Here is a 16,277-nt window from a genome sequence, read left to right as displayed (position 1 = left end):
AAAATATATACAATAAGGTGGGGCCTACTGGGAGTAATCTGAATGCACATCCACATGTACCACATGTGTGTCACTAGGCTACCAATCCATTTGGGCATACGGCCTACTAATGATGTCTTAAAATAATCATATTATCAATGACATTACTATAATTACTTTAGTAGGATGATCTGCACCGTCTGATCATTGTTAACGTAAATTGACGGTCACAGATCATTGGTTAGTCACTAGGATGTGATCATATGCTCATGACTCATCTGAGTCTTGTGATTTCATCAGTACAAGAAAATTATATGCTTAAATGGGTTTAATACAACCATAGTTTCAACATTCACACACCTACTAATTTAGGGATTTGAATCCGAGATGCCAACATAATAAAAGGCCCAAGGGATCCTAAATCCAGGGATTCCTAAGTCCAAGGGATCCCAAAACCTAGGATTCTCAAGTCCAAGGGATCCCAAAACCAAGAAATCTCAAGTCCAAGAGGTTTCTACCCCCATATTTCCTATGGTGCGGCCTACCTGAGATCTGGATCAGCCTGAGTTTTGGGCCCATGGCCTAACATGATTTGATAAGATGAATGAACAAAGTGGATAGGATACATACATCATGTAGTGGGCCCCACTTCCATGCCTAGCATGGGCGTTTGCCCACCCACTGAGTGTTGGCATTCTATTTTACCCTTTTTTTTCTCTTTTTTATACACTATCAGTGCGATCCCCACGTGGATCTTTTACTCCATTCACCACGTAGTCCATCTTGAGCGGGGTCTAATAGGCTTTGATTTGGGTTGATTTGGACAAACAAGGACTCCACAGTAGTGGTTTGTTTCCGTCATTACGGCCCACTTGAGACTCAAATTTGACTCATCTTTTGGCCCATGGCTTAAAATGATCTTAAGAAGTAGTGGATGGTACGGATTTAATATAAACATCAGAATGGGGTCCCACTTGTGAGACCTAAAATTAGCTAAGAATGGGTTACCACCCACGTGCATGGCATTTATAAATTTTTTATATTATTATATTGGTTTTATGTTTCACATACACTATTAAGGTGGGCCCCAAGTGGAAGATCTAATCCATTCTCCGTCTTAGCTAGTTTGAGTGGAGTCTAATAAACTTTAGTGTGGGCTATTTGGATGACCAAGGACTCCAAAGTGGGCCCTAGAAGGTTTTAACAGATGGGTATTATTCCCCTTAGTACAGCCCACTTGAGACTTTGATTTACCTTAAATTTTGGCCTTTGGCCTAAAATTATCTAGAGGAGATGCTAGACAATGTGGCTTAAACACATGCATCATGGTGGGGTCCACATGTGGGGGCAACCCAAGGAGGCTTTTGCCCTTAAGTCACTTGGCCCAGTGACACCTCCCTTTTTTTTTTACTATGCGGGGTCCACGATTGGATAATCCATTTTGTCCATTATGTCGAAGAGCTCTCTATGGACCAAAGGAGTCCAATGTTGGGTAGGTTCCATCACATACACACATAAAAGTAGGCCTTAGAAAGTTCTAACAATGGGACTTTGTTTCCCTTGGTGTGGTCCACTCGGGACTCAGATTTATCTTATTTTTCTACTCATAGCCTAAAATGATATGGAGAGGGTGGTGGACGATGTGGATTAAACAAATACATCAAGGTGGGGCCCACGGTTGGGACGCCCCCACCCCATGTCCACATGGATGACGTGAGGGGGTGCTCCCACCCCCAGAGTGGGTTGTGGTGTGGTCCACCCGATGGTTGGATCGGCTTGATTCTTGGGCTCCATGAGTAAAATGAGCCAGGAGATGGATGGATGGTGTGGATGATACACACACACATCATGATGGGGCCCACAAGGGAAGCCCACACGATGGCTTTGAAAGGTAAATGGTGCCAGCAGTGTCTCTAGACATTGTTGCGTCTAGGGACAGGGCCATTGTCCCTCTACCTATCTTGTGATTTAAGGGTGAGGTAGGGCCCACCTACCAAATCCACTCCATTCATTTGAATGTCCAACTCATGGTGGGGCCAAGAAGCTTTAGATCACATCAATTTTTAGTGTATTTACACCATCCAAGTGTGCTTACACAATCAATTGGTTTAAATATAAAATAAATATCACAGTGGACCACACAAGGTGGTCCACACTATGATAGCGTGTGGGACACGCTCTCCAATAGCGTGGCCCACTCATGGGTCCCACAACACCATGAGAATAAGAAAAGAATGGGAAAGGAAGGGAAAAAGATCCGTCCATCTGGGTGGCCCCTGGCCACTATGGGGTCCAACACATAATACATGATCAAGGTGGGTCCCACCCTTATGGGCCCACCAAAATAGAGAAATCACAGAGAAGGGGAGGATTTTGACCCTCCTATACACTCACAATAATGGATGATCAGTTAGATTGTCTCGAATCGGCAATCGGATGGCCCGCCAAGCTCCTCTTCACCCCTAATCTTCTTTAATCTCACTTTTCTCTTTTCTATTATTCTCTTGATCCCTCATAACCCTCTGTCAAGCTCTCTTTTTAATCTTTCCTAAACACTCTCCTTTCTCTTAATCTCTCTCTACTCATTCTTTATTTTCTCTTTTTCTCTCTTAATCTCTCCATAATCTTTCTAATATTTTTCTCTCTCTTAATCACTCTATACTCTTGCTAGAAAATGGTAGAAATGAGAGGGAGTTAGGGAGTTTTATGGTAGAGATTTTAGGATAGGGAGGGAATAAGGGGAAGAGCAGGGGTAAAATGGGGAGAACAAGAAGAAAAGAATGATGGCTAGCATAGGTAGGGGTATGGGTTGCATGAGAAGGGCATATGCTTGTTTGACTAATGGAGAGAGATTGATATGAGTGATGGATGGCTTGATTGATGGATTGATTAATTTGATAACATGGGAGTTTGTACAAGTAGGGCTCGCGTGCATCAGGTGGCCCATGTCATATTGTGCTAAAATTGTAACTTTTAATCTAGGGGTCGAAATGGGGCATGCCACATGGCATTGGAATTGTAACGCCTGTGCAGTCGCTAGGGTACAAGTCTTGGGGTATTGTGGTACTAAAATGGGGTTGCGATCAAAACTCATCGATCTAGTCGGCTGGGAACATGCTATTATCAAAGTAGAAGTGTACCGAAGGTCTTGTGAGGTTACGAGTCTTATAGTTCTCCCCTCCTAAAAGAAAATTTCATCCTCAAAATTTGCACTATAACCTAAACTAGACAAACCTCATAAATGAAGGAAAATCATATCACTATATATATATAATTAGAAACACAACATATAAATACAATCAAACATGAAAGAGATGGGGATATCACTCACGAATCTTAGCCTCTCACTCCTAAGATGCCTCATCCACATTATGGTGACCCCAATGAACCTTCACTAAGTGGATGACCTTGATCCGGATGACCTGCTCCTTCCGGTTAAGGATACGAACTAGTTGCTCAATATAAAAAGCATCCTCATGAACCTTTAACGGCTCCCAATCTATCACAGGAACGACATCTGACCTACACTTCTGTAACATAAAAATATTAAAGACATTGTGGATGCCAGACAAATGAAGTAGCAAGGTAAGCCGATAGGGCACGACACCAACACACCCAGTGATCTCGAAAGGTCCAATGAACCACGGGGCAAGCTTCCCCATGGCTCCAAAACAAACTGCACCCTTCATGGGTGAGACCTTGAGATTGACATGGTCCCCAGTAGCAAACTCCAAGGGACGATGTTGACGATCTGTAAAACTCTTCTGTTGGCTCTGAGCTGTGCGCATCCTCTGTCTAATGATATCGGCCTTTTATGTCCTCTGTACAAGCTCGGGCCCAGGAGACGACGCTCTCTAACCTCGGTCCAATAACCCATGGATCTGTAAGGTCTGTCTTATAGTGCCACTAAGGGAGTCATGCCAATAGTTTCTTGGTAGCTATTATTTTATGCAAACTCAGCCAAACACAGGCGATCATCCCAATAACTGAGAAATTCATCACGCAAGCCTGAAGCATATCCTCAAGGATCTGGTTAACCCTTTTAGTCTGCCCATCAGTCTGTGGATGATACGTGATGCTGAACTTCAAGGCAAGCCCTCTCGTCTTTTAAAAACTCCTCTAAAATTAAGACATGAATCTCGGATCTCGGTCAGAAACAATTGAAACCAGAACATTGTGTAGTCTCACAATCTCATCGATGAACAATCCAGTAAGACGGTCCAAAGGCTAGGTTGCACGTAACACAAGAAAGTGTGTCAACTTCATCAGACAATCAACGGCAAGCCAGATGGTGTCATGACTACCCTGAGTCCTCGGCAAGCCCATGATAAAGTCCGTGGTCATGAGCTCCCACTTTCACAACAGGAGGGTTGACGACTATAAGGGACCTGGAGGCCTCTAATGATTGGCCTTGACACACTGGCAGGTGTCACACTAGACTACAAAACTAGTGATTTGGCACTTCATGCCTGACCAAATATATTGCTTCTGCATATTGCGATACATCTTGGTGGAGCCAGGTTGGATAGTAAACCTCGATCGGTGTACCTCAGTCATAATATCTCTGCACAAATCTAGAATATTTGGAACACACAACTAACCCCTGAAATGAAGTCCACCATCGGGCCCAATCTGCCAATCCAACTGACCCTCAGACACAGCCTCTACTCCATAATCCTACAACGTCTTTTCTACCTGTTAAGCCTCGATCACCCTTGCAATAAGAGAGGGTTGAATCGACAAGCTCGATAACTAAATGATGGAAGATTGCAAACTTAACTTGAAGTCATACTTAGAAACATCCTCGAGCATCCTCCACTCTTAGACCATCATATGTGCCACCGGACTGACTGACTGCTAAGGGCATCTACCACCACGTTAGCCTTACTGGGGTGGTACTAAAGATCAAAATTATAGTCCTTCAGGAGCTCCATCCAGTGCCTCTGTCTCATGTTCAACTTAGACTGTGAGAAGAGATACTTCAATCTCTTATGGTCAAAGAAGAGCTCGAACCTAACCCCATAAAGGTAGTGCATCCACACTTTCAGTGCAAAGACAACTACAACCAACTCTAGATCATGTGTGGGGTAATTCTGCTCATGAAACTTGAGTTGGTGAGATGCGAAGGCCACAAGCTTCCCTTGATGCATCAGGACAACACCCAAACCAACATGCAAAGCCTCTTGTAGTTGGTCGAACAAATCATCAATCCTCAGAAGCGGGTACTTATTCTTAATTGTGACCTTATTGAGCTCGCAGTAATCCATGCAATGCCTCAACGAGCCATCTTTCATGAAGAGTACCAGCATTCCCCACAGTGAACTGCTCGGACGGATAAAGCACAACTGTGTAACTCGTCCAACTGCTTATACAGCTTCCACAATTCCAATGGTGCCATATGATATGAGGCCTTTGAAATAGGCACGGTATTGTGCATGAGATCAATTTGGAACTCAGTATGCTGATGAGGTGGCAACTCCAGAATCTCCTGAAACACATCCAAAAAATCACAAACGACTGGTAGCTAGTCGATGCTCAAGACAACTGACTCCTCTACAACACATGACATAAGGCAAGAGAGCTACTCACCTCTAGGCTCGGCGACAAATTGGAATTGAGGCAAATCAGGTATACAAAATGTGATTGTTCTCGCAGAGCAGTGGCAAGGTAGAGCTCGACAGAGGGTTCAAGAATAGGGTAGGGTCCTGTATTGTCCTTAAAATTCAAATAGGAAAAGGGGCAGGTCCCTTTATGCATGCACCTTCGTATAAGTGCTGCATACAAGTTCTGGCCAGGATGATTGGGAAAGATCAAACTAATTTGAACTGCTCACATCACAATAGTAGTAGCGTAAAGGCCGTGAGTCAAGGGACGGCCATAACATAAGGCAATGACTTTCACATCTCTCTCTGTTTATAGATATCTAGAGAGAGAGAGATCTGCTCGGCAAAAAGGTCTCCCTTACTAGAATGGGACAAGATGAGCAAAACCAACCTAATATTTTAGTGTTCCCTAAAGGCGTCAACACCGACAAACCCTCACATGTAGACTCTAGCTGCAAACTAGTTAATCGGAAAAAATATTCAGATACAAATGTAACATCCTGGATTTTCATAGCTAGAGTTTATACTCATGCCCGAGAAAACCAGCTTTAATAATTAAATGAATTGGACACTTTAGAAAATCGCACCATATTTTTTTTCTTTTGGATCACATCCAATTACATTCATGAACGTAACCATTCATGAGAATAAAACCAACTATGATTATTATTTAAAAAATATCAAGTGCCCTCTCAATGGGAGCTTATTACATTATTGAGTTCGCAGTGAAAGTATAAATCTAAATCATAAAGTTATCATCTTATTCTTTCAGTATAATCTTCCATAGTGAGATGGTCCTCTAGGTCTTCAATATGTACGTCACCTGCATCATCTGTATGGTTGGAGAGGGTCAATGCCCTACTCATATTGATGGTTATCCTTCAAGATTAACAATAATTCAAGAGATTCATAAATGTAATAAAAAGGTTCTCATACATCCCGTACTCTATAACTATGAGAGGTATCAATATGCACAAGCAATCTACATGAGATGCATACCTTGCAAAGTATATGCAGTTCATCACACTTAACGATTGCCATAATGTGAAAAATGATTAGAGTTATCCGACTTGCCCTGCATCCCATTCTACGGAGATTCACCGACGTGTCCCACGTTTAACATGCTTTTACGTGGTTATCCTAAGATAAACACAACACATGACTGGATGAATTACGTTACACAATTTGTACATGGAGCGACTATTTGCGACATCCAATCCCAGAGGTGATGCAACACGCATTGCAAATTACTTACATCAATTTGTGCACCACTACCCATGAAAGATGGAATTACGTGTCACCTCAGGGGCCGCTATCGAAAGAGCATTATGTCCATGATATTTATTCGATCACTAGAAGGGGGATTCCCAATATAGTACTTGCATTAAAGAGAGAAATCCATTGAATTATGGGAGTTCTGAAATATCAAGACACATGCCCAAGTCATAGAGGTAAATACCACAAAGCTAATAAATGAGGGAGATGAGTAGCAATGGCTAACTCAACAAAGAGGAGAGTGACAATGGACAACTCAATAATAAGGAGAGTAGCAAGGGCTAACTCAACAAAGTTGTAAAGGTAAAGGCAAGGCTTGTATCCATCGCCCCACATAACTTTATAGAGATCACATGTAATTAAAGTCATACTATAATATTCCAAAGGATAGACAATTGATGGTGGGAAAATTATACGATCGCAGGGAGAGAATCATAATAACATAGAAATATGTAAAAGGCAATTAAATCATACAACTTAAATTAAGGTAAGCTTAAAGGATAAAATAAACACCTTTTACTGTCTCTGCTCTCTTCGAGTGTGAATACACGTCGTTGAATTGGAATCTTATTCTAGTATTTTAACAATTTAAATGGTTAGGTTTTTTGATAGTTCGTCTTAGGTTAGTGTGCGCATTACTCAGGGTTATGAGATTAAAGGCTTAATCTCAACCCACCTCGACTTGAGTTTATACTAGAACTCTCGGCTGAGTCGACCCTTTTTTTTCTTCTTTTTGGGTGTTTGAATCGATCAATTGGAAAGGGGGAAGAAAAAGAAAGAAAATCTAGAAGGGAATGTTACTAGTTTACCCCGAGTTAGTGTGACTCAGTGACTCGATGGACTTCAACAACCAGCTCGACCTTCTTCTTCTTGATTTTGTGGCTGGAGAAATCTTCTTCCTCACTTTCTTTCTTTCACCTTTCTTCTTGGTGTGAAGTTTGTTTGTTGCTCCCTTCTATCAGCGTGGGGTTTTTATAGCTTTCACCCCTGTGAAACATGAATTTCATATAGGACAAAAACTTGCTTCTTCGCACTCTGTTTACGTAGAGGTTTCGTAATCGGCAGGCAAGTGGGTCCGGAATCACACTTCCATTGAAGTTTTAATTTGATCGGTTCATTGGGGAGGTTTTATTTGGTGAGGGGCCATCAGATGGACATTTCTGATTCTTCTTAATGTTTGTCCCTGTTCTCATCATTCTGTGTTTTTGATCGAGCAGGTGGCCACTGCTGTAATGATTGGTTGTTTCCCAACCATTCTTTGCTTGGAATCTTGCTCTTAGATGGTCAGGGACCACTGTCTGACAGTCTCTGGCCCACAGAACTCCTATTCCGTTCACGTTATTCTTTGGTGTACATGATTTTTAGAGATCTTACGGATGCAATATTCAGAGGTGTGGTTTGCATAAAAGAGTGTGCCGTGTTCCGGGTTCTTATCCTCCTGATGTCTCATTTGGACGGCGTGAGTATGGTCGAATCCCTATTCCTGAAGTTTTGAACATCCCATATTAGTCAGGTTCTTGGCATAAGAAGATGGGAGCAACTATGTTCTCTGAGTTGTAGTTGGTGCAACACTCTGCTCGGGCGGATTGCCGAGCACAACTTCGTCTTTTGGTGTGAGAGTTATGGTGTTTCCTTATCATGGGAGGGAATCGTATCTGATGGTCTAGATCATCCCTATGGGTGTGGTGATGGCCCATTGTTGGTAAGAAAAGAGGGAATCCTCTCCTTATTTGATTTTTTTAAATTGTATTGGCCAACGCCTGTTTTGGTCATCTGCGGAAGTTACACACCCTATGTACACTCGTCATGAGTGTGGGGTCCGTGATGATGTTTTTTTGAGCAATCTGCTCCATCACTCAGGGCTGTAAGGTTATTTTACATTAGGGGCACAAATATGAACCAGATCCGAGCCTTAAATTGGCTTATCTTGAAAAATTTCATAGCGGGTGTTAAAATGAACCTTAGTTTAATTAACAATCCATACTTAATGATTAGGGCCCAATTTTGGAAAGAATGCATAGTCAAGATAGGCAAACATTTGAAACAAAGTTTGGTGGTTGATGGATTGTGGGAAGAGCTTGAATCTAAAATATCACCTTTGCATTAAAAGGAAGGAACCGACTTCAGCATTCAACAGCGCAGGATCATAGATTGGGGCCAAAATTTTGTATGATATCGTAGCCATGTGAGACCAAGGTGTGGTCTGATTTTGAGTTACGATGGACAACAAGAAGCAGTTAGATCTGGATATCTAGGTTTAAACAGAGTTGGTAAGTCCTGAAAGGATAACTTGGTGGGTAAGTAAAAGCCTATCAAGGTCGTGTCTTCATAGTTCACACTTAGCCCATATGATGGCCAATCCAAGTTGGTCATATGAAGGGAAATATCCTACTACGACTACCCACGAGGCTTCTTCACTCAATGGACACCAAAATCAATGATTACGGGCTGATTTGTCAATTGAGCAACTTCTACAATGATCTAAGGGCTGAAATTTGACGTGCATGGTTAATTTATGGTATCTAAGAATGATATAAAGCTTTACATGAAACAGATCATGGGAACTATGTGTTTTGGAATTCAAGAGTTTAGGTTAGTGGCATTTTCATAATTATTGATAATCTAAGAGTTTGAGAAATCTAATGGTTCTAGATGGTTATAGACATGTTTCTAAGCAATTCTTACAAAAGAACATATATATAAATCATTATGAATAAAGAGTTATTCATCAAATTAATCAAGGGAATGCACATGAATTAACCCACATGATGGATGGTTAGATGACATGTTCAAATTAGGAAAGCTTGATGGTTAGTAATCTAGTCATGTATGTAGGTGGTGTAATGTCAATTTTGTAAGTAGACGATTGTTGAGGTACAAAAAATGAAGATTCGAGGATAGGTTGGAAGGAAGATCAAAGTAAAGATTCATAGAAAGAATGTAAAGTGAAGAGGGATCCATAGTGTTTGCGCGGACACACACAAACCATATTGATTGCACAGGATGAACAAAGGGTATGAGGGGTTGTGCACACCTACTCAATGGCAATTCGGTCAAGATGGTTTGGACGGTGGAGACCTGATGAAAGGTGGACCCCACGACACAAGAATTGAGGGTTTGCACATGTGGAGGCCTATAAATACCCCACTCCCCCTCTCATTTGGACAGGTTGAAGATTTGAAAGAAGATTAGAGCTCCAGAGAAGAAGAGAGATCTGAAGGTATCAAGAAGAGAGGAAGAAGAAAGAAGGAGCTTTGTGTCGGACCGTGCAACAACATGGTGTTGTGCGGGCCCGCGCAACAGTATGCTGTCACGTGGCCATAAATATAAAGGGGCCAGAATGCTGTCGAAATAATTGGACATAATTCAATCTTTCTTCCCTATAGGAATATGAGTTCAAGAAGGAGATATATAATGGTCATATCCACGCAACATTCCTCTCAATGAGATTAGTAAATTTCAAACCAAAATGCTATTGGATTTGATATCTAAACTCTTTCAATACTTGTATTCTTGAATATTTTATCTTAAAATCAAGGGAAAATCAAAGGATGTAAATGAACTAAGAATAAATAAATATAATGAATGTTCTCTTCCTATTTTCTCTTTGTTATGATTAAATAAGATAATCTTCCAAACCAAATGCATTTGTTTCTTGTCGAAACAATGATCATAAGTGGGTTTATTTGGACATGTCATGATCTTGTCTTAAAATCAATGGTCAGATGGCTTGATTTATAGATGAAGATTATTCTCAATTGTCGGATTCATGTTGAGGAGTAGATATAAGGTCAGGATAGCTGGATTGGTATCATACACTTATACATATTAACTTAAACTTCATGGTAACATTCGAGAACTTTCAATACTCGGGTATTGAAAAGTTCGGGGTATTACAACAAATGAATGTGATGCACCAGAATCAAATAAGACATGAGCTATGCATGAGGAAACAAGGAGTGTACCCTTGATGGCTCCTCCTGATGCCTGAGGATCCTACTAGGCTGCATAAAACCTACCCTGAGCCTGCTGGGGAGGTACATGTCTCCTCTGATGTCGCTGCTGTTGCTGCTGCTGTGGCGGCCTATACCACTACCTCTGTTGCTATGGGGGAGGTCTTGGTGGCTTATATGACTGTTGTTGCTGCCGTTAGGGTCTCGGCAGCTGATACTGTTGTCGTTGTTGCTGCTGAGGCGCTCTTGGCTGCTATTGTGGGTGGGGGCACTCATGCCTATGATGCCCCATCCCACCACATCCATAGTAAACACTTGAGAACTGTATATGTGGTGGTGTTGGTGCTTGAAAGGATGGATGGGTCATGCGCCTCTGAGGTGTTCAAAGCTACTGCTGTTGCGAGTTACCAGAGGGGGCCTTCCTCTCCCGGTCTCCTCTCTAACTGCGGATCCCCTGCACATCGGTCCACTCTACCTCATAGATCTAGACCCGCTCTACATATAAGGCCCGTATCCTACTCTGTACCATTCTTTAGACTCCCATGATCCTCCTAGTCAAATTTCGACAACTCGTAATCTGTAATTGGTGTTTGTGTGTGACCCTAAGTCACATCCTATAGATTTGAGTCGACTCGACCCGATACTTGTACCATTGTGACGACGCCGTCACCGCGGTTCCAATGCCATGTAATGTGATACCCAAGCCATGAGTTGTGTGGCCCGCGTTTATTTTGAGGAAAAAATTGCGCATTACGAATCCCGAGAGAATCTCTACCATCTATCACATCAATCAATCAAGTCAAGTACACATCCCATCACAACCCATCCCTCTCTTACACAAGTCATCCTCAAAGTCAACCCTCATGTCACTCACACTCATCCCTCTTCATCACATCACATTCTCTCTCCCTCTCATTCTCCCCACCGTTTTCAAGCAACCAAGAGAGGACCATCCAAGCTTCCAAGAGAGCCAAGTGTGGCCCACTTCCTACCCCCTCATCTCTCATCCTAGCTCTTCAATCTTTATCATCCTTCATCAAAGTTGAATCCAAGAAGCCTAACATTCCAAGGAGCTTAGAAGATTTACAATTGGTGGGTGATTTGTAGGTTAGATTGTGCTTTCGATGAAGGGTCAAGTAAGGCTTACCGATTAATGGTATGGATCTAACTTTGGACCCTAGGTGTGGCCGATGGCCCATCATGATTCATATGATCATCCCATGATGGGGCCATCCTCCATGGAACCATCATGATGTATACTTTTCTATTGTGAATAGGTCATCCATACCTTGCATTTTTAGTGGGAAAGGGATCTCCATCGTTGATTTTTATGATTTAGGACCCACATGATTTGGGACCCATTTTGATGTATGTATTGTATTTAAATGACCCACCTAGGGATTGCTCAAAGTGGCAGAGCCCCTCCCATCCAGCGCCGTCTCTCTCACTATCTCTCTCTCTCTCTCTCCTTTTTTTTCTTATTACAGCCCACCTTGATGAATGGATTAGATCTACACCGTCCGATCATGAGGCCCACTTTGCTGCTGCCCATTTTTAGGTAGACCCTAGATAAGTGAATACTCAAATATCAGCTTGTATCCAGAGCAGTGCGCCGCACATGTGGATCCACTTGATTTCCCATGTGTGACTCCACCATCCAGCAAAAGGACGGTGGGTCCCACAAGTTGTTCATGTTACATCTAGACCATCCATCAATGGATGTCCAGGGGCTAGGCGATAAAATGAATAAAATATTATATATATATATATATATCTAATAATATAATAATATATAATATTATGTGGTGGGCTCCACGTGGGACCCACCTGATGTGGAAATGGATTGTCTGGAGTACCTCACACCAGCTATGTAGCTGCTATATTACGTCAGCAAGTTCTATGGTCTAATCATGAGGTATGTATTATATCTCAACCATCCGTCCATTTTTGGCTGGATGTGGGGCCCATCCCACACGTGCTGCACGTGTGGGGGGTGGGGCCCACCTTGATGTATGTATTATGTATCACACCATCCATCTTTGGATGGTGCTAGTGGGGCCAACCGTAATGTATGGATCTTATCCACACCGTCCAGCACTTTGGACGGTGGGACCCACCCCATGTACGCATTTTCTATCCAAGTCGTCCGTCCACTATTGGGACATGAGTCCTGCCATGATGCATGTGCTATATATCCACACCATCCATGTAGGGAAGGTGGGACCCACCTACACTTTGAGTGGGGTCCACCAGGATGTATGTGATCCACACCGTCTAGTTGGACGTGGACCACCACAATGTTGTATGTGCTATATATCCACACCATTCAGACCAACTGGGCGTGGACCCCACCATGATGTATATCCAGACCATCCATGGGACATGGGGTACACCATGATGTACGTTTTACCCACACCGTCCAGGGCAGTGGCCTACCTTGAGGTATGTGATGTATTCACACCGTCCTGGCCGTGGGGCCCACTGTGATATGCATGTTTTATCCATCTCGTCCATCCATGGACCCCCCCATGATGTATCTGCCTTATCCAAGCCATCCACCCATGGGCTGGATGTCCAGCTGCCCACCAGGATGTGTGCATGTTTGATTCGAGCCATCCGTCCATTTGTGCGGTCTACCGTGATGTGTGTATTGTATATCTATGTCGTCCATTTAATGAGGCCCAATGTGATGTATTTGTAGCCCATTTGATGAGGCCCAATGTGATGTATTTGTGGCCCATTTAATGAGGCCTAATGTGATATATTTGTGGCCCATTTGATGAGGTCTAATGTGATGTATAGATGGCCCACATGATGATGCCCAATATGATGTATATGAGGCCTTTGAATAAGACCCTTTGTGATGTACATGAGGCCCATGTTTGAGGCCCACGTTTGAGGCCCAATGTGATGTATATAGGCCCATAGATGTGGCCCATTGTGATGTATATAGGCCCATGAGATGTGACCCATTGTGATGTATATAGGCGCATGAGGTGTGGCCCAGTGTGATGTATATAAGCCCATGTGATGAGGCCCGTCATGATGTATATGAGGCCCTTATGTGAGGCCCATCGTGATAAGGCCCATTATATGTGTGAGGACCATTGTATATGTAAGGCCCAATTGTGATGTGTAAAGCCCACCATAATGTATGTGTTACCTTCACACTGTTTATCCATTTCTCTAAGGCTATGGGCCCCATTGCCTTGAGCGGCCCACCTTGATTTATGGATTATATGCCCACCATGGGGCTGCCTTATGAGGCCCATCATGTTGTATGTGTATCATACACGATGTTCATCCATTTCTTGATTTGTATATAAGGGTCGTGGGCCCCATAAAGAGCTAGATTCAAATCCCAAGTGGACCACACACTAGGAGACAATAGTGGTTAAATATCCACCGTTGAAACCCTCCCTAGGCCCCATTGTTAAGCCCATTACCTTGGGAACAATGATGGTTAAATGTCCACGTTGTAATCTCCCTAAGGCCCATTATTAGTCCCATTCTCATCTCCTCTTATTGGGCTTACCTCAAATCGTTGTGCCCCCATTGATGTTAGTAATACCCATCTTTCCCTTATTGGGCTATCCCAAATCATTGGGCCCCCATAAGTGTTACTCATCTTACCCTAGTGGGCTACTCTAAAACATTGGGCCCATTGATAATAATGCTTTCCACCATACTCTATAGTACTGCCCTCCTTGTGATTTGTATCAAGCCTTCTATAGTAAACGTGATCCACCTAGATGCATGGGTTGCCCAAGCTTAATGACCCAAACCGAGGCCCACTTAGATGATGGGTGAACTACCAACCCATTTGTAAGGACACATAATCCTAGATGTATGGACCCTACCGAGGCCCGCCTTGTATTCATATTGGACCCCAAGGGAAAGGAAAGCCCACTTGTTGTATACCCACTTGACTCACCCCATGAGACATACTTATCCTTGTATCCAGTGCTAGGACCTCGGTGTCACATATATACCATCCACACCATACATTTACTTCTTTGGGACAAGTGTGAGGCATATCCTTAACACTAGTACACCATCACCTCTTTCCGTAGATGGGAGAATATGTGGTATCAGATTTAGTATATCCAATGAGTAGAACCTATCTCGATATATGGGTTAGACCTGCCATCCTTCCAATGGACCCCATCTTGGGATATATGATATCTTAGTGCTTTGGAAGGCTAATGTTAGTCTAACATAGGGCATACCACATGAACTCCTATAATTGTAGAAGGGGCATGTCGTTTAGCTCATACTCTTTGTATGTGGTATGCCGGTGATGGTCGATTGTGGATTATTGTTATCTGCCCTATCAGATAATCATGCCTATGTACTTTATTACATCATGATACATGCCCATACGCATCATATGTATGATTGTTATGAGGAGTGATTGATCATAACATATGACATTGAGTTGGTTTATTATGGGACTCTTTGTGGGAGGGAGTTGCCCCACATGAGCACATGGTACTCGCAGGTTTAATGCATGATTGGATGGTATGACTCATGCATTTCGCATTTTGTGATATGACCACCGTACACCCTAGCGACATCAGGGCTGTGGCCTCCACAGACATATCGTGGTTGGCCAAATGGGACACCGAAAATCCTTTTTTACATGAGGTATGATAGATGTCACTGGGTAAAATTTCCTAAACCCTCATGGTACCTGAGGACGCTCCAACATCTAGATCGAGTGGATATACATGAGCACATGAGGGTTGTATACCATTAGACCGCGTCTTCCACTGTGCCGTGGTTGGTTAGAAGGGGGTGTGGCCTTATCTGCTCGAGTGAGGGGGATGTAAGCTAAGCTGACTTTGACCAGCTCATGAGTGGGTCCACTACCAACGAGCTGGGCCGATATTGGTAGGCGGATAGTGAGGTCTCTTTCACTCACTTGGTTGCGCGGCTAGGGAGGCGGCAAGCAGTGTGAAGTGTGCTAGTCCCCGGTGATGATCACAGAGATGTACGATAATGATATGTGGACCTACTGAGTAGGAGTTGTGTACTCAGCATTTGATTGATTCATTCATTCACTATCCACTCAAGCTGGTGGTGCCCAATCAAATCATTGTGTGTACCTTCACAGTGGCCAGGATTTCGGTTGGGGCACGCGACCAACCTTAGATCAGGAGTTTACCACATTGAGTCTGGCTATCCAAATTTAGGTATGGGACTGGTTTGGATAGAAGTCCCTTGTGATGGACCCAACAGACTACGATACTACGTACTATCATCCCGACTTCAAGCCCTAGCTTGGTCATTTCTTTCGCACCGCGTATTGCATTGCATCCCCAGCACATGGGATTTGGTTTGACACGACCCTGCATTGTATAGCTGATCTGCATTACATACTCTGATATTGTCTGACTCATGGACTTGTCAGTATTTCTGCTTACTCTGATATTGTATGACTCATGGACTTGTTAGTATTTCTGCT

General features: G+C 43.0%; 1 protein-coding gene across 1 annotated transcript; it reads right to left on the bottom strand.

The window, feature by feature from the left end:
* Positions 1–3,329: 3,329 nt before the first annotated feature.
* LOC131238881 (uncharacterized) lies at positions 3,330–3,767 on the bottom strand. The gene has a single exon (XM_058236470.1). The coding sequence runs from the start codon at positions 3,765–3,767 to the stop codon at positions 3,330–3,332; it is 438 nt and encodes a 145-aa protein (XP_058092453.1).
* Positions 3,768–16,277: the final 12,510 nt, after the last annotated feature.

The sequence above is a fragment of the Magnolia sinica genome, chromosome 3, assembly GCF_029962835.1.
Source record: "Magnolia sinica isolate HGM2019 chromosome 3, MsV1, whole genome shotgun sequence".
NCBI lineage: Eukaryota > Viridiplantae > Streptophyta > Magnoliopsida > Magnoliales > Magnoliaceae > Magnolia > Magnolia sinica.
Note: the sequence above shows the minus strand (reverse complement) of the source record. Positions and strands in the feature narration are given on the sequence as shown.